The sequence below is a fragment of the Mobula birostris genome, chromosome 4 (assembly GCF_030028105.1).
Source record: "Mobula birostris isolate sMobBir1 chromosome 4, sMobBir1.hap1, whole genome shotgun sequence".
In the NCBI taxonomy this organism is placed as follows: domain Eukaryota; kingdom Metazoa; phylum Chordata; class Chondrichthyes; order Myliobatiformes; family Myliobatidae; genus Mobula; species Mobula birostris.
This window is the reverse complement of record NC_092373.1, coordinates 194,150,970-194,177,129: the sequence shown is the minus strand read 5'-3', so window position 1 is coordinate 194,177,129 and position 26,160 is coordinate 194,150,970. Positions and strand designations below refer to the sequence as shown.

General features: G+C 43.5%; 1 protein-coding gene across 15 annotated transcripts in view; it reads right to left on the bottom strand.

Annotated features, from left to right (window-relative positions):
- The window catches only part of slc4a11 (solute carrier family 4 member 11), a 316,800-nt gene that overhangs the window by 1,872 nt on the left and 288,768 nt on the right, over positions 1 to 26,160 (bottom strand). For all 15 annotated transcript variants that reach the window (XM_072256724.1, XM_072256731.1, XM_072256719.1 and 12 more), the window contains 5 exons: positions 24,110 to 24,216; positions 15,639 to 15,807; positions 8,189 to 8,362; positions 4,484 to 4,679; positions 351 to 520 (listed from right to left, as the gene is read on the bottom strand). In XM_072256724.1, coding sequence (XP_072112825.1) covers positions 351 to 520; positions 4,484 to 4,679; positions 8,189 to 8,362; positions 15,639 to 15,807; positions 24,110 to 24,216 — 816 coding nt within the window. The remainder of the gene's footprint in view (positions 1 to 350; positions 521 to 4,483; positions 4,680 to 8,188; positions 8,363 to 15,638; positions 15,808 to 24,109; positions 24,217 to 26,160) is intronic.

Genomic DNA, 26,160 nt, shown 5'->3' with positions numbered 1-26,160 from the left:
GAGTTCCTCCAGCATTTTGTCTGTGTCACCTCACTATTTTGCTCTGTTATGGCACGATTCATTATTTATTATTAACTATACTTAAGTATGGCACGGTACCGCTCCCGCAAAACCATAAATTTCAAGCTGCTTTATCCATGGTTCCCAAAATAACAATTACATCCTTTCAATTGTTCTTCATCTTCATTATCCACCTCTGTCTATTGACCATCAGCACTCCCCTAGTCAGCGACTCTCAAGCTAAACCAAGTCTAAAAGTTACAATCTGCTCACAATCTCGGACAAGGGAAGGGAGCCTGAAGAAGGATGGCCTCAACACAGCTGAGGGTCAGACAGAACTAAACACCAACCTGACAGGGACCATCACCAGCATGATGGGCGGGAAGACCATCTTCAGGTACGGTATCGGGGCCATTCCGAAGCCGCAGAGGATGGCAATCTCGACTAGCTGGAGGCCGGTAAAGAAATGGATCTTCCTCTGTGGGACCCTCCGGATGTAGTGTGTGGGTGGATAGGAAGTCTAGATCAGAACGGGGAGGGAAAACAAAACATTAAATCAGCATCCATGGGATGAAGATCAGTGGTTAGGCAAGAGTATGGTGTAGATCAGTCCTGAGGTGAGACGTAATTAACTACCTGGTCACAAGATATTGGAAAAGCCCACTCCACAGGCTTACACCCAAGTTATTCTTTCATATTACATAATTTATTCTTTTACAGTATATCATTTTTTCATATTATATTAGGGTGGAACGGTAGTGAAGGGGTTAGTGCAAAGCCTTACAGTACAGCCAACCCAGGTTCAATACCTGGCGCTGCTTGTGAGGCGTTTGTATGTCCTCCCCGTGACCACATGGATTGCCTTAGGTTTCCTCCCACAGTCCCAAGACTTACTTGGTTGACTGGAGAACTTCCAGTGAAATGGCAGTGAGCTTGGTTGCTTCGGTCTCTCTGCGTCCAACAAATGGTGCAATTGTTTGCCTTACACATTTTTCTTGTGATCACACGACCCCGTTGGACATCGGTAATACTAAACACTGAAAGTCCGGTTCACTGACGGGCCGGGCCCTCACGCTGCGGTATCGCCTGTTATAGCCATGCAGGGGAGGAGGCAATGGAGGTATGGTGGGTGATCAGGAATCTGTGCTGGCCCCTGCAGGCTGGTTCTTCCGTCAGAGCTGCACGCCAATGCTCACTTCCCGGAAGACAAGGTGCATTGACTTTGCAGTTGATCCAGCGCAAGGTGAGGAACTGCTGTGTGCTTGCTCTTGCAGAAATGTGGCTCCAGCACAACATCAATCTTCAGGCCATGACACTCGGGGGTTTGTGTCTGTATGTGCTATCGGAGCTATCTGAGCTGTGCGTGACAATACGCACTCAGTCCTGTACCTTGGCTCCAGCTGAACAATGTTTCATTTAGCAGTGTATACATATGGCTGAATGGCAATAAACTTAAACTTGAAAGTATACAGGGATGTCAGGGGTAATTTTTTTTGTTACACAGAGATCGCACTGCCAGGGGTGTTGGTAGAAGCAGATAGATCAGGCACATGGATGAAAGAAAAATGCAAAGCTACGCAGTAGGGATGAGTTAAATTGATCTTTGAGTAGGTTAAAATGTCAATACAATATCATGGGTCAGACGGCCTGTACTGTGCTGGACTCTATATGTCCCACGTTTAAAACAAAGGGTAATATATATATATATATATGATGCATGTTGCCAGAAGTAGTATATGAGGTAGCTACATTAACACCATTTGAAAGACAATTGGACAGGTACGTAGATCGGAAAGTTTTGGAAGTTACGACCTAAACAATGACAAATGGAACATCTCGGTCTGCATAGATCAGTTGGGCCAAAGGGCTTTTTATCATGCTAGTTGTTTCTTAAACCATTTCAGAAGTCAGCCAGGAGTCAATCACATGGGGACAGAAATCAGCCCTTCGCTAATGCGTCGTAAAGGCCATCAACGAACAAGGAAAAAGACAAAATATTGGAAACATTCAGCAGTTCAGGCAGCCTCTGAAAGAGCATTTTAAGTCAATGAAGGGAAATATCACCCAAAAAACACTTTGCCCCCCCACAGATGCTGTCAGAACTTCAAAAATAACAACGTACACTCAGTGGCCACTTTATTAGGTACACCTGATCATTAATCCAAATAACTAAACAGCCAATCATGTGGCGGTAACTCAATAAAAACATGCAGACGTGCTCAAAAGGCTCAATTGTTGTTCAGATCAAACAACAGAATTATGTTCTGAGTGACTTTGACCGTGAAATGATTGTTGGTGGCAGATGGGGTGGTTTGAGTATCTCAGAGACTGCAGGTCTCCTGGGATTTTCACACACAACAGTCTAGAGTTTACAGAGAATGGTGCGAAAAAACAAAAAAAGGAAAAAAGCATCCAGCGAGTGACAGTTCTGTGGACGAACACTCCTGGTTAATGAGAGAGGTCAGAGGAGAATGGCCAGACTGATGCAAGTTGACAGGAAGGCAACAGTAACCGCACATTACAACAGCAGTGTGCAGAAAAATATCTCTGAACGCACAATATGTCAAGTCTTTAAGTGGATGGACTACAGCAGAAAACCACAAGTATACACTCAGTGGCCACTTTGTAGGAGGTAGCTAATAAACAGCTACAGAGTTTATAAAAAGGCATTTGGACCAGTAAATGGACAGGAAAGATTTAGACCAGGGGAGTCCCAACCTGCGTCCACGGACCCCTTGCTTTGTCCATAAAATAAAGAAGGTTGATCACCTGGTTTAGATGGATGAATGCCAAATTCAGGTCAATTAGTCTAACTTATTCAGTATGGACGAGTCGGGCTGAAGGGCTGTAAACTAGATAACACTAGTATTGCCCATACTTTTCGCCCCTCTTCCCTCCGGGAGAAGGCTCAGGAGCTTGAAGACTCGTAGGGCCAGATTTGGGAACAGCTTCTTTCCAACTGTGATAAGACTGTTGAACGGATCCTGACCCAGACTGGGCCGGACCCTCCAAATATCCAGACCTGCCTCTTGGTTTTTTTGCACTACCTTACTTTCCATTTTTCTATTTTCTATTCATGGTTTATAATTTAAATTTTTATATTTTCTAATTTTTACTATTTAATATTTGTAATCCAGGGAGCGGGGAGCGCAGAATCAAATATCGCTGTGATGATTGTACGTTCTAGTATCAATTGTTTGGCGACAATAAAGTATAAAGTATAATTATTGCCTTTCATTTCATTTTTCCAGCTTCAGTACTTTTTGATTGAACCAGATTGGTTCTTAAAAACAGTACAATAGCCTTATAGTTCTTACTATTGATCCTGCCTTTATATTCCAGCTTCAATCAAATTAACAGAATTTACAGTTACTCAGCTAGGGCATTGAACAGCTGATTATACATCAATGATTTTTTGGTTATTATTGCAATAATATAACCACAATGTGCATAGTGTGTACTTTAGTTATCCAAAGGGTCTGGCTCAAAACAGCTCAATTGATCATAGAACGTTGGTAGTACAGCACAGGGCAGGCCTTTCAGCCCACGATGCTGTACTGACTTTTTAAACCAACTCTGAGATCAATCTAACCATTCCCTCTCACATAGCCCTCCATTTTATTTTCATCCATGGCCCTGGTATCTGCTCTACCACAACCTCTGGCAGGGCACCACAGCGTGTTAAAAAACACCCAGCTCTGACATCCACTGTAGACTTTCCGGCCATCACCTTAAAATTAAACTCCCTTTATACAAGCCATTTACACCTGGAGAAAGTCGCTGTCCACTCACGCTATCTATGCACCTTATCACCCATGCACCTCTATCTTGATCAGTTTGGAGTAATGGAGAACCTCATGTGACGCTCAGCTATATTGTCTCGTATTTATCTCGGGGAAACCCCGTCCGCCGCTCACCTTGTCTCCCGGTTACGTCGGTTGCCGTACAACTGCCACCTGATTCGGCTTCAAACATCAATCATCAGCCAGCACACAATGTATGTTTTACCAATTACACTTTATAGATATTACTAAGTCTATGAGGTTAATAGAAGTTCAATACAAAAAAGGAATGGAAAAGGTGCCAGACTTATCAAAGTCCAATTTCTCCGTGCACACGTTGGAGCTTGGGGACCTCTTCGGGACCACTCTGACCCCGTCGACTCGCAGCTCGGGACCACCCGGAGAGATCAACCTGAGATTTCCCCGCACGTCCGTCGTCCTCACGGTCTCTCCTCCGACTCCCCGCCAAAAGCCCCGGTTCCCAGCCATATGAGACAGCATATCACCCCCAGAGAGAATAACATGGACACCCATTGGTTCATTTACTCTGTTATCTATATTGTAACGCAAGCAAACTGCTAGCTAGAGACTTTATCAGCATTTAACATAACAAAGAAGCCATTTTAATTAACATACTCAGTAACATAAAAGAAGAAACCCCTTACACTTACTCAGAAGTTTCCTATCTTTTCATTATTTACCTGTTCTTTAAATAGAAGAGCCAATCTCTCAAAAAACTGGCAGCCATCGATGGAGGTCAGGGAAACGTAGAGGAAGAGCCCATACAAGACAGGCTTTGGAATCCACTGGAGGGGAACGGGCAGCAGCAGGAGCGAGATCCCCACCAGTACGTGGGCCACAAGCGTCGCCACTCGGGTCTCCCTTACTCGAACAATGCTGAGAGGGGAGAAAAGGCAAACAAACACCGTTCAATTCAAGTAAATTAAAAACAGAAATCAATCCAAACATCATAAACACAGCTTTGCTTGTCCGAGAGAGGTAAGGGGCTCACTTGCAATTTGACTCTCAACTGCGGAAAAAGACCAAAAGACAAGGAGCTGAGTTAGGCTGTTCAACCCATTGTGTCTTCTGCACCATTCCATCATGTCTGATTTATTCTCCTATTCTGCCTTCCCCCTGAAACCATTGACACTCTTACTATTCAAGAACCTATCAACCTCCGCTGACTTGGCCTCCACATCCTTCTGTGGCAATGAATTCCATGGATTCACCACCCTCTGGCTAAAGAAATTCCTCCTCAGCTCTGTTCCAAAGGGACGTCCTTGTATTGCGAGGCTGTGCCCTCTGGAAACATCCTCTCCACGCTCACTCTAACTAGACTTTTCAAGATTTGATGGGTTTCGGTAAGATTTCCCCTCCCCCCATTCTTCTGAACTGCAGGTAATTTAGGTAGAACCATCAAAACCTTTTCACATCTTAACTTTTTCATTCCCAGGATCATTCTGTGAACCTCCACTAAGCCAGCATATCCTTTTTTGAATAAGGGCCCAAAACTGTCAAAAATTACTCCATGTGTGGTCTGGCCAATGCCTTAAAAGTTTAAACAGTTGACTAAATCCCATTGGAGATTTCTTTGTAAATAGACATTTCAGAAATGTCAGAACATCTTGCCTGTGCTGATTTATCCAAATTCCCTATCTTCTTCCCAAAATCCCACAAATTTTCCTTCATAATTACCCAACTCTATTCTCTGCTTTCACCTCTTGCCCACTCTCTCCTTCTCCCATCTGGACATCATCAACCCCCCATTCACCTGGATCCACCTATCACTTATTTATTGAGATACAACATGGAACAGGCCCTTCAATCTATGCCACCCAGCAATCCTCCAATTCAATCCTAGCCTAATCACACAATGATTTACAATGACCAATTAACCTACCAACCAGTAGGTCTTTGGATTGAGAGGGAAGAACATAGAAACTCCTAAAGGCAGCAGCAGGAATTGAACCCGGGTGGCCTGTACTATAAAGTGTTGGGCCACTATACTACCCCCACCTGCCAATTCACTCCACACCTTCCCTCCACCCATTAATATCACCTTGTCTTTCAGCCCAGATGAAGGGTCTTGACTGGTTATTTCCCTCCACAGATGCTGCCTGACTGCTGTGTTATTCCAGCATTTACTGTGTAGCTCATAATTTCAGCACCTGCAGTCCTTACCTACCCCCGTAGTTCATTTTGTAATCATTCTTGACAAAAGATACTTTTCTAATAGGCATCCGTTAGTCTCATGAGACCATGGATTTGCGCTTTGGAAGGTTTCCAGGGCGCAGGCCTGGGCAAGGTTGTATGGAAGACCGGCAGTTGCCCATGCTACAAGTCTCCCCTCTCCACACCACCGGTGTTGTCCAAGGGAAGGGCAATAGGGCCGATACAGCTTGACACCGGTGTCGTCGCAGAGCAAGGTGTGGTTAAGTGCCTTGCTCAAAGACACAACATGCTGTCTTAGCCGAGGCACGAACTAGTGACCTTCAGATCACTAGACTGACGCCTTAACCACTTGGCCACGCGCCAATACTTCTATAGATCATGCAACAAGCATGTGGGCATTATATTTGTGAAGGCTCACTGAGAGGAAATCATTCCCGATCATTTAGTGTCTGATCAGATAATAAACACCAGGGGCTCTGCAGCTGCTGGAAATCCACAGCAACACAAAAAATGCTGGAGGAACTCAGCAGGTCAGGCAGCATCTACAGAGAGGAATAAGTAGTCAACAATTCGGGCCGAGACCCTTTGGCAGGATTGGAAAGGATAGGGAAGCCGCCAGAATAAGGTGGTGGGCAGGGGGAGGAGCACAAGCTGGCAGGTGATAGGTGAAACCAGGTAAGGGGCAGATAGGTGGGTGGGGGGTGGAGCTTGATGAAGCAAGAAGTAGGAAGGTGATAGGTGGAAGAGGTAAAGGGCTGAAAAAGAAGACGATCAGATAGGAGAATGACCACATAATCTGCTTTTGCAATACATACAGTTCATACAGTCAGAGTACAGAAACAAACCCTTTAGCCTAGTGTATCAGGGCAATGAGGGGAACTCTCCTCTACTGAATGCTGCAGGATCATTTGCAACCTTGGGACGGTCAGGACTTCAGGTTAATATCATCTGAAGACCCTTCCTCAATACTACAGGCAAGTGTCTGTAATGCTGGCACAATTTTCCCCTCCCCACAAACCTGCTGGCCATTTTCTACAGCCCTGAATTTCAGTTTTTACATTCCTTTGTCTGTGTTATATACACTGGAGTTTCAGCTGAGATTTTCTACCACAAGGTTTGTAGTAAATAAGAAGTTGTAACTTTTACAGCAAATTGTTCTGATGTTTGGAATGCCAACATAGTCTCTCACAAATTTATAGAGATTTACTGTGGAGAGTATTCTAACTGGTTGCATCACTGTCCAGCACGGAGGGGCCAGTGCCCAAAATTGGAAAAAAAAGCTGGTCAGCATTGCAAACTCAACCAGTTCCACCATGGGCCCAAGCTTCCCCAGCATCAAGGACGTCTTCAAAAGGTGGAACCTTCAAAAGGCAGCATCCATCATTAAGGACCCCCTGCCCCCACCCCCGTCACCTAGGATATGCTATGCTCTCTCCTTATGACTGCCAGAGAGAAGGTACAGGAACCTGAAGATAAGACACTCAGCATTTTAGAAACAGCTTCTTCCCCTCTTTTTCCCTCTGCTATCAGCTTCTGAATGGACAATAAACTAACCCTTGAACACTACCTCACTATTTTTGCAGTACTTATTTAATTTTTATTATATTTTTAAAAATGTTAATTTATAGTTTTTTTACACTGTACTGCTGCCACAAAACAACAAACTTTACAACATATGTCAGTGATACTAAAACACACCAATTTCTCTAACCCTGCAATTTCCCTCCCCCCCCACACACACATTCCCCATTTCTTCCATTCCACACTCTGGCTCCCCTCTTACCTCTTCTTCTTACGTGCTCATCACCTCCCCTTGCTCTTCTATCAGATTCCTTCTTCTCCAGTCCTTTACCTTTTGCACCTATCACCTCCCAGCTTCTCACTTCATCCCCACTCCCCCACCCCCCTGGTTTCACCTACCACCTTCTACTTCATACTCCTTCACCTCCCCCCAAACCTTTTTGTTCTGGCTTTTTCCGCCTTCCCTTCCAGTCCTGGTGAAGAGCATCAGCTTAAAATGTTAACTTGTTCATTCGTTTCCGTATTTGCTGCCTGACCTGCTGAGCTTCCCTAGAACTTTGTATGTGTTGATTTGGATTTCCAGTATCTGCAGAATCTTCTGTGTCAGCGGCACTAAACCCGATTCTCCTTGTAAAATACACACTTACCTGAAGTCAGCTTTGAAATTAAATAGAACCCATACAAGCACACATTGGGGAAGTTATACTTACATCTCATAGAGATGACCATTCTCCACTCGCTGCTCCACAAAGGCCAAAGCGCGGACATGCAAAGGCGAATGAGGGAATGCTGAGTGTACCCATGGCAACCCAAAGATGGACAACACAATGTTAACAATGCCCACAAGGAAGATGTCCCAGTGATAGCCCGTGCCTTTCATTAATCTGCGAGGAAATATTTCGAGGAAATAGTTAGCAGGCGGGATCCATTACGCTTTCTGATTGAAAGACAAGATAGCAATTAGGAAAGAATTCTTTAATCTCCTTCTTCATAACCAAAAGTACATCTACTTGGCATCATCTTTGTAAATCTATCTACCCTCTTCAAAGGACCTGAATATCCTTCCTTAAGTGAGCTGCTCTGAATCCACCACTCAAGTTGTGACCTAATTAAAAGATCAGTAGAATGGATGAAGGTGAACGTGGATCAAATAAAAAGAAACCCCCCCCCCCCCACCGCCCTACCAAATCTGCAAACAATAAACTGAGCTAGGGAAGTGGGGTAGAGGGGGGCTGGCTGATGTTGGATTAAGAGAGAGCTCAAGAGTCGAGAAGCTAAGTCACAAGGAGCGGGAGACTAGGAAGAATAAACATGAAAGTCCTATCTCCAGTGATTGCTATATTCCACCAGAATTACAGTTCAGACGTGGGGAGACAAAGGCAACTCAAGGAGTGGGCTAACTGAGACAAATATAAAGTTATGGAAAGCTTAGACAAGGATCTATTTAGCTTAGCAAGCACAACTCTTGAATTCAATCCCCCACTAATGAAGGGTATCACACAATACGCCTTCTGAACAACATCATCAACTTGCACGACTTTGAGGCATCTATGGAAGTGGTCCTCAAGATCCCTCTGTTCCTCCACACTGATAAGAATTCTGCCATTAACCCTGTACTCTGCCTTTACATTTGACCTTCCTAAGTGTGTCACTCCACACCTTTCCGGATTACAACTCTGTCTGCCATTCCTCAGACCAAATCTGCATCCCGTCAATGTCCCATTGCAACCTACAACAACCTTCTGCAAACTTTCACGTCATCTGCAAACTTACTAACACACCCTCCCACTTCCTCATCCAAGCTATTTATGAAAATCACAAAGAGCAGGAGCCCCTGGCCTAACACCACTGGTCAACGACCTGCAGGCACAATACATTCCATCTATGGCTGCCCTCCGACTTCTCTGGGCAAGTTAATTCTGTATCCACACAGCCATGTTTCCCTGGATCCCATACCTGCTGACTTTAAAAGTTGATAAACATTCGACCAACTTAATTGTCGAAGGATCAGAAGAGAGTTCAAGAATAGATCTTGCACCCAAGGTGTACTGAGCACGCAGAACCCGGAAGGATGGAGTCAGTCACCCTTGTTACATTAACAGAGGCAAAGATGAGTTATTGCACCTTAAAACTGGTCACTTCGGGCAGATGGGGCTCGTCAGCCGTGGTTGGCTGCTCACCTAGAAGAAAAACTCTGACCTCAAACCTCCACTGCCTTGTGGCTATACCAACTCATGGGGAAGGCTTTGGGAGTAAATCCTGAGGGAAAAGTCTGGAGGTTGAGTTCCTAAAGCCATCCTACATTGAATTCAATACCAATCGGCAACTCCTGTGACACTGATGGTCCCAAACGGTATCGGTCTCTGCCTTTCCTTTGGATTCATCAGCTGTGTGCAGAGGGGGAGCTTCCTACATGGGCAGCAGCTTGCTCTCCATACTGCCCAGGCTTGCTTATATAGACAGATAGGACACATCATTCATGGTCAACTCTGACTGACAAGAGGCCTCAAAGATTGTTTTCCCTTGTACTACCTCAGAGTACTGCCGTAATTGAATGATCTGTATGGATGGCACACAAAACAAAGATTTTCATTGTGGCTTGGTACATGGGATGACAATAAACCAATTAGCAGGCGCTGTGAATTAGTGCCAAAGGCAAATCAAATGACCTTGTTCTGCACTGCAAATGTCTATCATTCAAAGGGGTGCAGAGAAAATGAACAGAGGCTAGAATCACAAAGGTGAGGAGTGAGTGGTGTCACAGCAATAGAATCATATGGCACAGAAATATAGCCTTCAGTAGCCTTTTGCAGTAATTCACCTCATCTGGTAATTGGTTTATTATTGTCACAGAGTCATAGAACACTAGAGCACTTTGGCCCATCTATTCTGTGCATAGTTCTGCATAGTTCCATCGACCTGCAACCGGACCGTAGCCTTCCATACCCCTCTCATCCAGGTATTTCTCCAAATTTCTCTTAAATGTTGAAATCAACCCTGCATCCACCTCTTCTGCTGGCAGCTCATCCACACTCTCACCACCCTCTGCGTGAAAAAGTTCACCCTCAAGTTCCCCTTAAGCAATTCATCTTTCACCCTTAACCATGAGCTCTAATTGTAGTCCTACCCAGCCTCAGTGGAAAACCTGTTTGCATTTCCCCTATCTAAACCCCTCAATTCTGCATATCTCTATCAAATCACCCCTCAATCTTCTACATTCTGGGCAATAAAGTCCTAACCTATTCAACCTTTCCCTACCACCCTGGTCCTCAAGACAGGCAACATCCTGTAAATTTTCCTTGCACTCTTTCAATCTTATTTACATCTTTCCTGTAGGTAGGTGACCAGAATACTTAAAATTCAGCCTCACCAACGTCAACCTCTTTTTTCAGTTTAAAATGGCACTGGTGAAGCTTGGCGACTCTCTGCCGGCTACAAAGTAAAGAGAAATTACTAACTACTTTTTCAATCACACTTTTTCTGGTAAATGATCACTGCAATCAATAGCGTGTAACTTCTCTTTCAGAGTTGAGTTTTCGAACCAGCTGTATCACCTGGCGTTTTTGCCCTGCAAACTGAAGTCTCAAAGGTGATGGACTGTTGTGGTACAGGCTGACTCAAGGCAGCTTGGCCTAGGCACAACGGTGGGGGTTAAGCAGGTGTTTGGTCATTGCTGGAGGCAATTTGATGTGGCAGAATGAAGGCGAGGTGTGCAGAGGTGAGGCAGAGTCGAGTAGAGCCTGAGTCTGGGCCTGAGAGCGAGGATAGACCCAAGGTTTCACTCAAGCGCGGGGCCGAATTGGAAAGGTCAGGTATGAGCTGAAAAGAGGCAGCGGGGCCCGGGACCAAGAGTGTATTGAAACGGCAGGGCTCATGTCCGAGAGGTTTTGACAATTAAAGCGCCAGGCCAGATTGAAAACATCAGAATGTTGGGGTCAGAGGCAAGGGATGGGTCAGTTCAACTCAATGCTCCACGAGGTTTGCTCGTCGCTGCACTGAACTGAGGTTCTGGCCTGCAATTAACGGGGTCCTGAATCGGCCATGGTTGGCTTCGCGGCTGTGGGCTCGTGGCTGTGAACTGCAGTTCTGAATGCTGTGTGCTTACTTCTATGGTTTACACGATTTGTCCTTTATTCTCAGCACGCTGGGTGTTTGACGGTTTATTTTGTTCTATTGGGTTTCTTTGTTTTGTGGCTGCCTGTAAGGAGATGAATCTCAAGGTTGTAGAAAGTATATATACTTTGTTAATAAATGTATTTCAAACTTTATAAAACTTCAACTTAGCATCCTAACTCCTGTACTCAATATATTGATTATGGCCAATGTGCCAAAAGCTTTCTTTACAACCCTATCTACCTGTGACACCACTTACATGGAATTAAGGATCCGTATTCCCAGATCCTGCTGTTCTACCACACTCCTCAGTGCCCTACCATTCTCCGTGCAAGACCTACCCTGGCTGATCCTACAAAAGTGCAACACATCACACTTGTCTGCATTAAATTCCATCTGCCACTTTTCAGCCTGCTTTTCAAACTGGTCCAGATCCCACTGCAAGTTTTGATAGCCTCCTTTGCTATCTACTACACCTCTGATGTTGGTTCATCTGTAAATCTGCTTATTCAGTTTACCATATCATCATCCAGATCATTGATACAGATGACAAACAACAATGGACCCAGCACTGAACCCTGCGGCACACGAGTGGTCACAGGCCTCCAGTCAGAGAGGCAACCATCTGCAATCACTCGCTGGCTTCTCCCACAAAGCCAATGTCTAATCCAGTTTACTACCTCAGTTTGAATGCCAAGTGACTGATCATGCGGGACCTCGTCAAATGCCTTGCTAAAGTCCATGTCGACAACATCCACTGCCTTGCCTTCATCAACTTTCCTGGTAACATCCTCAAAAAGCTCTTAAGATTGATTAGACGCAACTTAACACGTACAAAGCCATGTCGACGACACCTAATCAGTCCCTGTCTATCCAAATACTTATATATCTAGTCCCTTGGAAGACCTTCCAATAACTTTCCCACTACAGATATCAGACTCAGCAGCCTATACTTGCCTAGCTTATTCTTGCCTAGCTATCCTCCAAAATTCCGGCACTTCACCCACTTCACCAAGGACGTTTTAAGTATCTCTGCTAGGGCCCCTGCAGTTTCTGCACAAAACTTCCACAGGGCTTGAAGGGACACTTTGTCAGGTCCTGGGGATTTATCACCCAAATTTGCCTCAAGACAGCAAATACCTCCTCCTCTAATCTGTTATATGATCCATGAAGTTGATGTTGCATTGTGTCACATCTATACACTTTGTGTCCATTTCTTGAGTAAATAAAGATACAAAAACTCCATTTAAGATCGCCCCCTCTCTTTTGGTTCCTTGCATGAATTACCATTCTCATCTTCTAGAGGACCAATTTTGTCCCTGGCTACCCTTTACATTCCATCTAGGTAGCCTCCAACCTGAGGCCATGAACTTCGATTTCTTGCACCTTGCAGCCCCCCCCCCCGCACCATCACCATTCCCATTTTCCACTCTCACCTTAATTCCTTACCTGCCCATCACCTCCCTCTGGTTCTCCTCACCCTTCCCTTTCTTCCATGGTTTTCTACCCTCTCCTATCAGATTCCCCCTTCTCCACTGCTTTTATCTCTTTCACCTGTCAACTTCCCAGTTCTTGACTTCACCCCTCCCCCTCCCCCAGTTTCACCTATCACCTACCACCTTCCTCTCCTTCCCCCACCTTCTTGCTCTAACTTATCTTTTATTCCCCCCCCCAATCCTAATGAATTGGCCTGAAACTTTAATTGCTTAGTCTTTTCCACAGATACTGCGTGGCCTGCTGAGTTCCTCCAGCATTTTGCATGCGTTGCTTGGATTTCCAGAATCTGTAGATGTTCTCATCTTTATCCTTTTATTTGTAATATATTTGTGGAAGCATTTAGGATTCTCCTTCATCTTGTCTGCCATAGCAACCTCATGACTTCTTAAAGCCCTCCTGATTTCCTTCTTAAATGTTCTCTAGCATTTCTTGCATTCCTCAAGTGCCTCATTTGTTCTTGCCTGCCTATACCCCCTTCATTTTCTTAACCAGGACCTCAATATCTCTCAAACAACAGGAATTCTGCAGATGCTGGAAATTCAAGCAACACACATCAAAGTTGCTGGTGAATGCAGCAGGCCAGGCAGCATCTCTAGGAAGAGGTACAGTCGACGTTTCAGGCCGAGACATCAACTGTACCTCTTCCTAGAGATGCTGCCTGGCCCTCAATATCTCTCGAATACCAAGGTTCCCTGAACCTGTTATCCTTGCTTTTTATTCTGAAAGGAATATACAAACTCTGTACTCTCAAAATTTCATATTTGAAAGCCTCCCACTTACCAATTACACCTTTGCCAGAGAACATCTTATCCCAGTCCATACTTGCCAGATCTTTTCTGATACCATCAAAATTGGCCTTTCCCCAAATTAGAATCTCATCCAGAGAGCCGGGTAATTATTTTTCATAATTAACTTCAAACTAATGACTTCATGATCACTAGATACAAAGTGCTCCCCTGCACAAACTTACTTTGTCACCTGCCCTGTCTCATTCTCTAAGAGGAGATCTAGTAGTATCGAACTTTCTCTGGTTGGGACTTCTATGTACTGATTAAGGAAACTTTCCTGAACACGTCTGACAAACTCTTTCCCATTCAGTCCTTTTACAGTATGGGAGTCCCAAGCAATACGTGAAAAGTTAAAATCACCTACTATCAAAACCTCATGTTTCTTTCAACAGTTTGCAATCTCTCTACAAATTTGCTCCTCTAACTCCCATGGACTGTTGGGTGGTCTATGATAAACCCAGTAACATGATCATAGCTTTATTATTCCCGTTAAGACCTCACTAGACATCCTCTCCAATCTGTCCTAACTGACCATTGCCATGATATTTTCTCTGACTAGTTGAACTTCCCTTTCGGAGTTGAGCTTCTGCACTGCCTGTACAGCTTGGCATTTTTGCACTGAATTGAACTGAAGTCTCGAAGGTGCAGAGGGTTTGCAGTGTGCTGTGTTCAGGGCAAATCAGAATGTGGTATCTGGGTCAGAGCTTGAGGAACATGCCAGTGTTTGGCCATTTCTAGAGTGGATATGGAGCTAACTCAAAGCAGCAGATCTGAGGTGAGGCAGCGTTGAGGCTGCAGGGCCCAGGCCTGAGAGCGAGCAATGAACCGATGTTTGACCGATTAAAGCACGGGGCCAGATTGGAAAGGTCAGGTACAGGCCGAATCAAGGTGGCGGGCCCAGGTCCAAGAACAAGGGAGGAGTCTACACTTGGCCAGTTTAAGTGCCAGGCCAAATCAAAAAGGTCAAGGTGTCAGGGCATTCAACTATACATGAAGACAGCATTACTCCAGGGTCAAGGTACAAGACACAATACCAACACTCGTACACAGCACTAAGCACGCATAAGACAGAAAGATACGCTCACTCAATAAAAGAGATCAAACTCAAGCCATCCAACACCACCAAAATCTGCAGATGACCACAACAGAGCTTGTCTTCTGCAGAGCGAATGTGATGCTTTGGGTCAAAGATCCAATCGTGAACTCTCTTCCAATCCTTCTACAGAAACCCATTACTAGGTGATATGAATTACTGCTGTAGGCTAATTGAATCATTTCCTTCTATACTGTAAATATCTATGATTCAATGGGGTACAGAGGAAATGAACAAAGGCCAGAATTACAAAAAGAAGCATCTTCGTCAAAGCATCATATGATACCTTTCAGCTCACCGTCCACAGTAACCATCAATCACCAATCTACACTAATCCCACTTACCCCACCAACCCTAAATTCTAACACTCACCTATAAATCAGGGGCAATTTACCTTGAGCTAATTAGCCTGCCAACGTACAAGTCTTTGGAGAGTGGAAGGTAAAGCAGAGCGCCTGAATGAAATCCACAGTGGGAAACAAAGTCAGGGAGAGTTCTGCAAAATGCAGCCTCGTTATTATGTAGACAGCATCACCTCATTCATCAATGAGTCAAACATCCATCTGCCTGTACTAGCCTACACAGGGTCTTTAAATAACTTTGCACTTTGAGGTCACAGGAACACAGCACAAGCATCGCTACAGATTATCATGAAGTTTAGTGTCTTACCTGTTCTGAGGAGCATTCGTTAATGACATCACAATGTTCTGTTCCAAGTAAAACAGCATGGAGAGAAGGAAGCCCAATCCCATTCCACCGAATATTGCTCCAACAGAGAGAAGGTGAAATGGGGCCAGATTGAACAAGCCTTTATTTGGATTATAACTAAATGAGGCAACTGAAAGATAGAAATAAAATAAACAAAAATGGTTAGGAATGGAAGAGCAGAACAATTAAATAAACTTCCAGATTCAATTTAGTGTCAGAGAATGTACACAGTATACAAACTGAAATCCTCACTCTTCACAGACACCCTTGAAACAGAAGAAAAAGCCCAAAGAATGAATGACAGAAAACATTAGAACCCCAAGCCCCCTTCCATGCACAAACAGCAAAAGCATCAACCCTCCCATCACCCACCATGCAAGCAATAGATCCTCCCATGATCTACAATCCATCAAAAACTACTATCCATCCCAACACCTCAACATCTCAGACAGACTCCCTCTCGCTCGCTAGTGAAAGAAAGAGACGTCACTCCTGCAACAGATGAGAAGAGAGACCAACAGCTTGCTGTTTCAATACTACAGTCTGCAGTATCGCATATTCAAGTTCCCCAACTCGAGCACCAACAGGCAGAGACAGAGACGCCGCTCGAGTGCAGGGGTCTTTCCTCAACAGCAGTGTACACTGCTGCACCCACTTCCTATTTGAGACGACCACCCAAAGCATCATTAGGGTATTGAACAACTTAACCATCAGCCACCATTAGGACATCTAGGATCTCTTGCTAAGAAATGGTTAAATTGCTTCCCCTAATCTCTTTCACTTTACCTTGAAAGGCTATTTTATTTTCCATTCAAAAGTTACCTTATGGTCACCAGAGTTCAAATAACAGTGGCACCTTCAAAATTGATTAGGCCATCTCCTGGTTTCAGATCTACACATCTTTCTGTTCTACAATTGGCTCTTTTCATGACAAAGAGCTTTCTTAACACAGAACATAGAATGCTGCACCACAGTACAGATCCTTCAGCCCATGAAGTTGTGTTGACTTTTTAACCCACTGGGAACAATCTAACCTTTCCCTCCTACATAGTCCTCTGACCTTCTAACATCTGTGACCTTTTATATGAAATCCAAATTCACCCAAAGTTCAGTATTTCCACTGTACTTGAAGTTCCCAATATATTCCTCTCTCCACTTGTAACTAGACCGTGCCTGATGGATGAGGATGGACTCACCAAAAGCTTCACCTCACTGAGGCTCATCTTTCTGACCAACGTGAAAATGGCCGCCCATTCCGTGGGCACTCTCTGACTCGTGATGATTAGAAAGAAGAGGTAGAGTTCTTTGGTGGTAAAATGAATTTACCAGTGAAAAACCAGTTACAATTAGGATGCTGCCAGGACTTCAGAACCTCAGTTATAGGGAAAAGTTGAATAGGTTAGAACTTTATTCCCTGGAGTTTAGGAGAAGGGGAGATTTGATTAGAGGTATATCAAATTATGAGAGGTATAGATAGGGTAAGTGCAACCTGGCCTTTTCCATTGAAAACAAGAGAAAATCTGCAGATGCTGGAAATCCAAGCCACACACACAAAATGCTGGAGGAACTCAGCAGACCAGGCAGCATCTATGGAAAAGAGTACTGGTGACATTACTGGTGGAGATCCTTCATCAGAAGGTGAAGGGCCTCAGCCTGAAACGTCGATTGTTTACTCTTTTCCATAGATGCTACCTGGCCTGCTGAGTTCCTCCAGCATTTTGTGCATGTTACTTTTTTCCACTGAAGTTGGGTGAGACTAAAACTAGAGGTTATGGTTATGGGTGAAAGGTGAAATGTTTCAGGGGAACAGGAGGGGAACCTTCTTCACTCAGAGGGTGGTGAGTGTGAAGCGAGCTGCCAGTGAAAGTGGGTGATGCGTGTTCAATTTCAACCTTTAAAATAAATTTTGATTAGTACACGGATTGGAGGTGGGTGGAGGGCTATGGTCCAGGTGCACGTCGATGGGACTAGGCAGAATAATAATTCAGCAGGGACTAGATGGGCTGAAAGGCCTGTTGCTGTAGGGCTCAATGACTATGACAAGACACAAAATACTGGTAGATTTAATTGATAGTTCTACTAACTATTACCTTGGAGAGAAGGTTAATTGAGATTTCAGCATATTTGCAGAAAACTAAAATCTTAAACCATTTAGAATCAAACCTGGTGAAAGTTATAGAATCAGAGAGTAATACAGCATAGAAACTGGCTCCTTGGCCCTATTCTCCTATGCAAAAAAAGATGTCTATCCAAGCTAGTCCCATTTACCCAAATCTGGCCTATATCCCTCTAAACCTTTCCTATCCATGTAAAAGTCACATATATATAGCTAAGAGTTTTGCACAGAGAGCGAGTCTATAAATCTGGTGGGAGTAAACGATGTTGAAATGGTGAGGGTGGAGTGCCATGGGAGGGTGTGAGACAGGTGGCAGAGGAAGACTGCTAGGGGCATCAGGTGGCATAAGTGCAGACACACCCTGAGACACCAGGCATAGTCATTTGATTCCAACAATTGGATTACTGATCATTACAGAATGTCCTTCTGGTGCTTCCCACTCCCTGCCCTCTCCCTTCCCCCTTCCCACTCTCAGTCCACAATCAAGAACCATATTAGAATCAGGTTTATCATCACTCACAATATGTCATGAAATTTGTTTTTTGTGGCGGCAGTACAATATAATACATAAAATTACTGCAGTACTGTGCAAAAGTCTTAGGCTCCCTAGCTACGTACACGTGGTTTAGACTTTTGCACAGTACTATACACGTGCCTCAAACACTTCCTCTGCCAGCTTACTCCAGAAGGGCACCATCATTTGTGTGAATAAGTTGCCCCTCAGGTGGCTTTTAAATCATTTTCCTCACAACTTTAATCTATACCTGTCAGATTTTAATGCCCAAAGGTGTTGGATATGCATTCATAGACTGCATCATGAGTCTTTCCAAAAGTAATATTACTTGGAACTAAAAAGACAGCGAGATAATTATGAACTTCATCTTATTCAGGGTCACGTCATAATCTCAAAATAAGTGATCACTGGAGAAAAGAAAGATTTTATACAGAGCACACATGAATTAATGCAGTTGAAAATGTGTCTTAGAACTTAAAGCCAACTACAAAAAAGTATGAGAAGAACAGTGACAGAGCTAGGGTGGAAATTGGAACAACTGACTTGCCAATAGTGACAGACAGTTAAATATTGCATCATTCTTAGTGGAACTACATTCTGTCAATAAATTAAGAAATGAACTATGGGAAAAGGTTGGATTAAGGTATTAAAATAAAATGCTTTAAAGATTGGAGCGGTTTAGAAAGTGGCAGCAGATATAGATTAGCTTTATTTGTCACATGTACTCAAAACACTGTGAAATGCGTCATTTTGCGTTCGGTCAAATCAGTGAGGATTGTGCTGAGGACTGCCTGCTAGTGTTGCCATGCCTCCAAAGCCGACACAGCATGCCTACAATTTATTAACCCTAATCCGTATGTCTTTGGACTGTGGGGGGAAACTGGAGCACCCAGAAGAAACCCACCATGTCACGGGGAGAACACACAAATTCCTTACAGGCTGCAGCAGGAATTGAAGCCAGATCTGTGATCGCTGTCAATGTAAAGCGATTGTGCTAACCACTATACTAACAATACCACAATACTAAAAACAGACTTTTCAGGTTTGGATACATGTCGAAGATGGCAAGTAACATGTTCTATGGAAACTCAGAGGCAGGAGAGACTATAATAATGACTTCTGCCATTATACATGTCTTCACTACAGAAACCACAATAACTAGTGAATGAGTGTGAGGAACTTGTAAAAGGGAAATATAGGGAAGTATATGGAAATCAAAACTTGACAAAGGCCCTGAATTACTAGCCTGCATCCTAGGATTCCAAGGAGGTGGTTCTGGAGATGATGGAAGCATGAATTTATAGCTTCTGATATTCCTTCTACCTGGAACTGTCCAAGCAAATTTGGAGGGAGGAGATGAATTACATTGTTATTCATGCAAGAGGATAAACCAGCAGTTAACAGTCCAGCAAACTTAATATTAGTTAACCTATTCCATCTTCTTCAATTCTCTACGCTTACTTCTCCTCATCTGCTTATCACCTCCCCCCAGTGCCCTTCCTGCTTCCCTTCCTCCCAAATCTCCTCTCCTATCAAATCCCTTCTTCTCCAGCTCTTTACTTTTTCCACCTATCAGCTTCTTACCTCAACCCTGGTTTCACCTATCACCTTCTAGCCTGTACTCCTTTCCCTCGCCTGACCACCTCATTCTGCTCCTTCCTCCTTCCTTTCCAGTCCTGACCAAGGGTTGCAGTCTGAAATTTCCACTGTTTATTCATCTCCACAGTTGCTGCCTGACCTATTGAGTTCATCCAGCATGTTGTATGAGTTGCTCTGGATTTCCAGCATCTGAAGAATCTCGTGTTTATTTTTTTTAGGAATCATGTTATTTGGGAAATGATAACAAGGCCCTTAGACAGTGTCATGGTGATCTTACTAGAAGGAAATAGTGTTTGACAAATCTAATTTGATGATAAGTAAAGGAACTGGTGAAAGCAACACATTTATATTGTCAGAAGGATTAAATAGCATAGATCATCCTGCCGTTCGAGCATGCTTTGCCAGTTTTCCTGGTTAATATTCCAGCTTGGAATCATGCTCCTACACTCCCCTCCTTCCCTGTCACTCAGCTAACTCCAGTAATTACACTCAATTAATATCCAGAAATCTATAGATCTCTGCTTTGAGTGAACACAATGCCAGAATCTCAGAGCGAATTCCAGAGATTCAAGTCTTCTGAATTTAGTAAGTTTCTCTCTATTTTGGTCCAAAATGCCTAACTCAGTGTCAGACTGTTAAGACCATTACGCCTGGGCTCATCTCCACAGCCAAAGGAAACATCCACCTGCTTGAACCCTGTGAGGATTTGCAACTTTCAATGAGATTGGAGTATAGGACAACGAGGGAAGATTTGACTGAGGGGATTTGACTCAGAGTCGGATTGTGGTCGGCATGGCAGGGAGAGTTCTTCCTTCTCCCGTTTGCGTGAGATGTGGGACATTTGAGAAACTTTGAACTTTACTGTGCTCACGGACTTCTTCATCAAGTTATGGTATCTGCACTGTTGTAACTATATGCTATAATTATGTGGTTTTGTCAGTTTTTTTAGTCTTGGTTTGTCCTGTGTTTTGTGATATCACACCGGAGGAAATAATGTATCATTTCTTAATGCATGCATTATTAAATGACAACAAAAGAGGACTGCGTGTCTTCATAATCTAAAATAGGGAAATGCAAGCAGGCATTTGCCACTGAGGTTGGAGGAGACTGGAACTTAGGTTAAGTGTGTAAGGTGTAATACATAAGGGGAACCTGGGGGAAACTTCTTCACGTAGAGGGTGGTGAGAGTGTGGAATGAGCTGCCAATAGAAGTGGAGGATATGGGTTCAGTATCAACATCTAAGAGAAGTTTGGGTAAATACATGGATGGGAGGAGTGTGGATGGCTATAGTCCAAGTGCATATTGATGGGATTGGGCAGGATTATAGTGCAGCATTAAGAAGATGGGCTGAAGCACTATGACATTATCTGACGTTCTTACTAACTGTAGACAGTAAGGCCTTGTCCACTCAAATCTCTCGTGCTATTTCCTATTAGTAACGTTCTGTTCTATTGGTCACTTTCTCTATTAACTGTCACAGTTAAAGGTTCTATTACGAAATACTTCCTTACAGATTTTGTACACAAGGTCATTAGTTAAATTAAGAACTTGGAAGTCGGAAATATATTAGGGAAAACAGATATTAAGGCAAAACATAAGGAATAAACAGCTCTATCAAAATTGTGAAGAATTTCCATAAGAATCAGCTTTAAACACTTTCACAATTTAATGATAGGGCAAAGCACAACCCACAATGGTTGAAATAACAGGGAGAGGAACAAAATATAAATAAGTTAATGAGACAGCAAAATGGTGACAGATAGTGTGCAAAAAAAAAAAAAGCTTTGGCAAGAGCAGTATCTTTGAACCGGTTAGAATTTAATAAATGTTGGTTCTAAGAGCGATCAGGGTAGTCTGACCAAGAAACAAAAGGTAAACTTGAAGGAACAGTAAGCAACTAATGCAGGGGAGTAATACTGTACGACAATTTTACAAGACCTCATTTCGGCCGTTGGCTTGATGTCCTTGTACCCTTGGAATCAGTCCATCATAGATGTATGAGGCTGGACCTCCTATTAGATTTACACAATTGGTCCACACACAAGGTCATAAGAACGAAAGGGGATTTCTTCAAGACATACAACATTTAGGGAAGAATGGATAGGTAGGTTGGCAGGCTACTTTCTCTAGCTGTAGAGATTAATAGGGGTCAACATGAGAGGGCATCTACTTAGAATCGAGATAAGAAATTTCTTTACTTAGTAGGCTTATTCATTAACTATATTCTAGATTAGATTTTTGGGGATTGGCTGGGAAAGAGAACATGATGGCCAATTACCTCTGATCATAGTGGATTTCGGAACAGCATCAAAGGACCATTATCTAAACATTCCCACACACAACACGTCATCCTTAAAATACAGCCACTTGTGTTCATTTACCCAAGAGCTAAACTAGCAATATCTACTTGATATAATCTCATCCAAGACACCTACCTTCAAGGCACAGTTATAATGACTATTGACAAAATAGAAGAGTCCTGTGGCAAGTTTTGGATAATGAAATTAATGAGACTTTAGAAGGCATTTGTCAGACCACACATGGGCTACGGTGAGCAGTTTAGGGCCATATAACTAAGAAAGGACTTGCTGGCATTGGAGAGGGTCCAGCGGAGGTTCACAAGAATGATCCCAGGAATGAAAAGGTTAAAGTATGAGGAGCGTTTGATGACTCAGGGCCAATACATGTTGGAGTTTAGAAGAATGAGGGGGGGGACAATCACATTGAGACCTACTGAATATTGAAAGGCCTAGATTAGGTGAGATATGGGGAAAAGGCAAGTAGATGGAGATGAATCCATGGCCAGATCAGCCATGATCTTATTGAATGGCGGAACAGGTTCAATGGGCCAGATAGCCTACTCCTGCTCCTATTTCATATGTTCTTATCAAGGGTTCCCAACCTTTTTCTGTGCCATTGGCCAAAACCATTAAGCAAGGGGTCCGTGGATCCCAGGCTGGCAACCCCTGGCCTTTTTAGGCTGGATGTGGAGAAGAATGTTTCCTACATTGGGGGAGTCTGGGACCAGAGGGAATACCCTCAAAATACAAGGATGTCCCTTTAGAAAAAATGTGAGGAGGAATTTCTTTAGCCAGAGGGTGATGAATCTGAAGAACTCAATGACATAGATGGCTGTGGTGGCCAAGTCATTGAGTATATTTAAAGCAGACGTTCACAAATTCTTGATTAGTAAGGGTGTCAAAGGTTATAGTGAGAAAGGAGGAGAATAGGGTTGAAAGGGATAACAAATTAGCCATGACGAAATAATAGAATAGACCCAATGGGCTAATTCTACTCCTATTGTTGGGCGAAGCTAAAGACTGCGCCAGAGGGTGAATTCTCCCTACTCATCAGCGAAACAGTTGAAATCTTCCAATTTTAATGTCTCTATTTTCTTTTTCAGGGTTGCTGAAGTCTACCGGGATCTTTGATCTGCAGCAGCACTAAAGGACTGTAGTCCTGCATAACGACGTGTCCCCGGTCTCAGAGCTCCAAGTCCGGCCTGATGTCAGGCGCCGACAAGGCCCAATGGACACAAATTCTTGCCGGTGTCGCACACTGAAGTGCAGCGGGAGCCGGAACATCGAAGGCAGTGAGTGTGCCTATCAGAAGACCCTGCACTCAGTAATCAATCAATTTGCTGATTCTCGAGTCAGGGAACTTGAAATAAAAGAAACAATGCTTCATACTGACTGTAACATCAAACTAGCAATTGCTTTCCTCCTTATCACAGTGGAAAGAGCGATATCTGTCTCTCCCTTATTAGTAAGAGAGCATTGGTGGGATGTCGAAATGTGAACAGTCAGTTTTTGACGGACTGTAGATCATGGTCTCTCTTTGGGGACTGTGTTTTTGCTTGTATGTTGGGTAGTAGGAATGCTGATGCTTTATGCTAGAATAATTTGTGGGAGGGAGGCAGGGGGATTTGGTGTTCTTGATTTTTCTGTCATTCATTCTTTGGGGGCTTTTCTTCTGTTTTGAGGATGCTTGTGAAGAGTAAGAATTTCAGGTTGTATATTGTATAGATTCTCTGATATTGAATGGAAGTATTAAACTATGTCTTATGGAAAGTGGAGGGAATAATGACAGCCGAGCAATGTTATAGGAAAGGAAAGTGACCCAATAGAAAGGCAAAGCTTCAATAAACCCCAGAGCAAAGCTAAAACAACACAAAGTTTAATGAAGTAAAAGAATAAACATACCCTTGATATCTCTAAAAAGGTATGATCCCACAAATGAAAATACCAACACCGATATTGGCAAGGCACAATCTGATAGAGTTTCTCGGACCCGGGCATGCAGGAAAGGGCTGTAATGAAAATAAAACTTTCAAAATTAAACCAAATGGTAAAGAAATGCATATTGCACATTTAAAAGAAAACTCAAAGCATTTATAGACCACAATTTGAGCACTCTGTGAATCAACCGGACAATCAACATTAGACAATAGAACCAAAACAGATAAGATTCCATTGTTTTAGTACTATTTACAAAATAAATATTTCATCACATCATGTGCTTTGCCCAATGACATAGGCGATCGTGACCATGATTGTTCTCGACAGAAGTGGTTTGCCATTGCATTCTTCTGGCAGTGTCTATTCAAGACAGGTGATCCCAGCCATTGTCAAGTCAGTGGTCGCAATACCAGGACTTGTGATTTGCACCAGCTGCTCCCATGACTTCATGTGACCCTGACCTGGGGCTAAGCAGGTGCTACACTTTGCCCAAGGGTGTCCTGCAGGCTAGCAGAGAGAAAGAGTGCCTTACACCTCCTTTGGTAGAGACACATTTCCATCTCGCCACCCAAATAAATATTTGGTGCTAACAAACTTGGATCAACCAGCATTTGTTGAGACAAGGAAAAAATTGGAGGGAAGAGAACAAGTGAGACAACTGCATTGGGTCCCCATCCTGCCATTCTTCTTCAAAATCTCTTCACAGTACAGTATACCTATTCGTTACCGGCCTGTCTCACTCCTCTCCCCTCAATGTTTAGACAATATAATAAGATATAGAAACAGAACTAGGCCAATCGGCATAGAGTCTGCTCCACCAGTCCATCATGGCTGATTCCTCTTTTTCCTCCCCTCCTCAGCCCCACTTCCCAGCCTTCTCCCCACAACCTTTGATGTTGTAGCCAATCAAGAACCTATCGCTCTCCACCTTAAATACACCCAATGACCTGGTCTCCATAGCTGCCTGCGGTAACAAATTTCACAAATTTGCCACCCTCTGACTAAAGAAATTTTTCTGCATCTGTTTTAAATGGATGGCCCCTCTATCTTGAGGCTGTGCCCTATTGTCCTAGATGCTCCCCCCATGGGAAACATCATTTCCACATCCACTCTGTCAAGGCCTTTCAACATGAGAAAGGTTTCAATGAGATTCCCCCTCATCCTTCTAAATTCCAGCAAGTACAGGCCCAGGGTCATTAAACTCCCCTCATAAGATTGCCCTTTCTTTCTCAGAATCATCATTATGAAACTCCTCTGAACCCTCTCCAATGCCAGCACATCTATTCTTAGACAAGGGACCAGAACTGTTCACAATACTCAAGGTGAGGCCTCACCAGTGCCTCATGAAGCCTCAGCATCACATCCCTGCTCTTGTATTCTAGGCCTCTTGAAATGAATTCTAACATTGCATTTGCCTTACTCACCACTGTCTCTACCTGCAAGTTAACCGTAAGTGTCATCTGCACAAGGACTCCCAAGTCCCTTTTCATCTCAGATTTTTTGATTTCACCCCATTTAGAAAATAGTCTGCACATTTATTTCTTCTACCAAAGTGCATGACCATGCATTTTCCAACATTATATTTCATTTGCCACTTTCTTGCCCATTCTCCCCATCTGTCCAAATCCTTCTGCATCCTACCTGTTTCCTCAACACCACCTGCCCCTCCACCAAACTTTGTATCATCTGCAAACTTGACAACAACACCATCTATTGCTTCATATAAATCACTGATACAGCACAAAAAGAAACTGTCCCAATAGCACTGGCAGCCAACCAGAAAAGAATCCTTTTATAAACAAGAGAAAATCTACAGATGAGGAGTAGATTTAAAAGGTGGGGGAGGGGAGAGAGAAAAACACAAGGTGATAGGTGAAACTGGGAGGGGGAGGGATGAAGTAAAGAAATGGTAATTTGATTGGTGAAAGAGATACAGGGTTGGAGAAGGGGGGAGTCCGATAGGAGAGAACAGAAGGCCATGGAAGAAAGAAAAGATGGGAAGAGCAACATAGGGA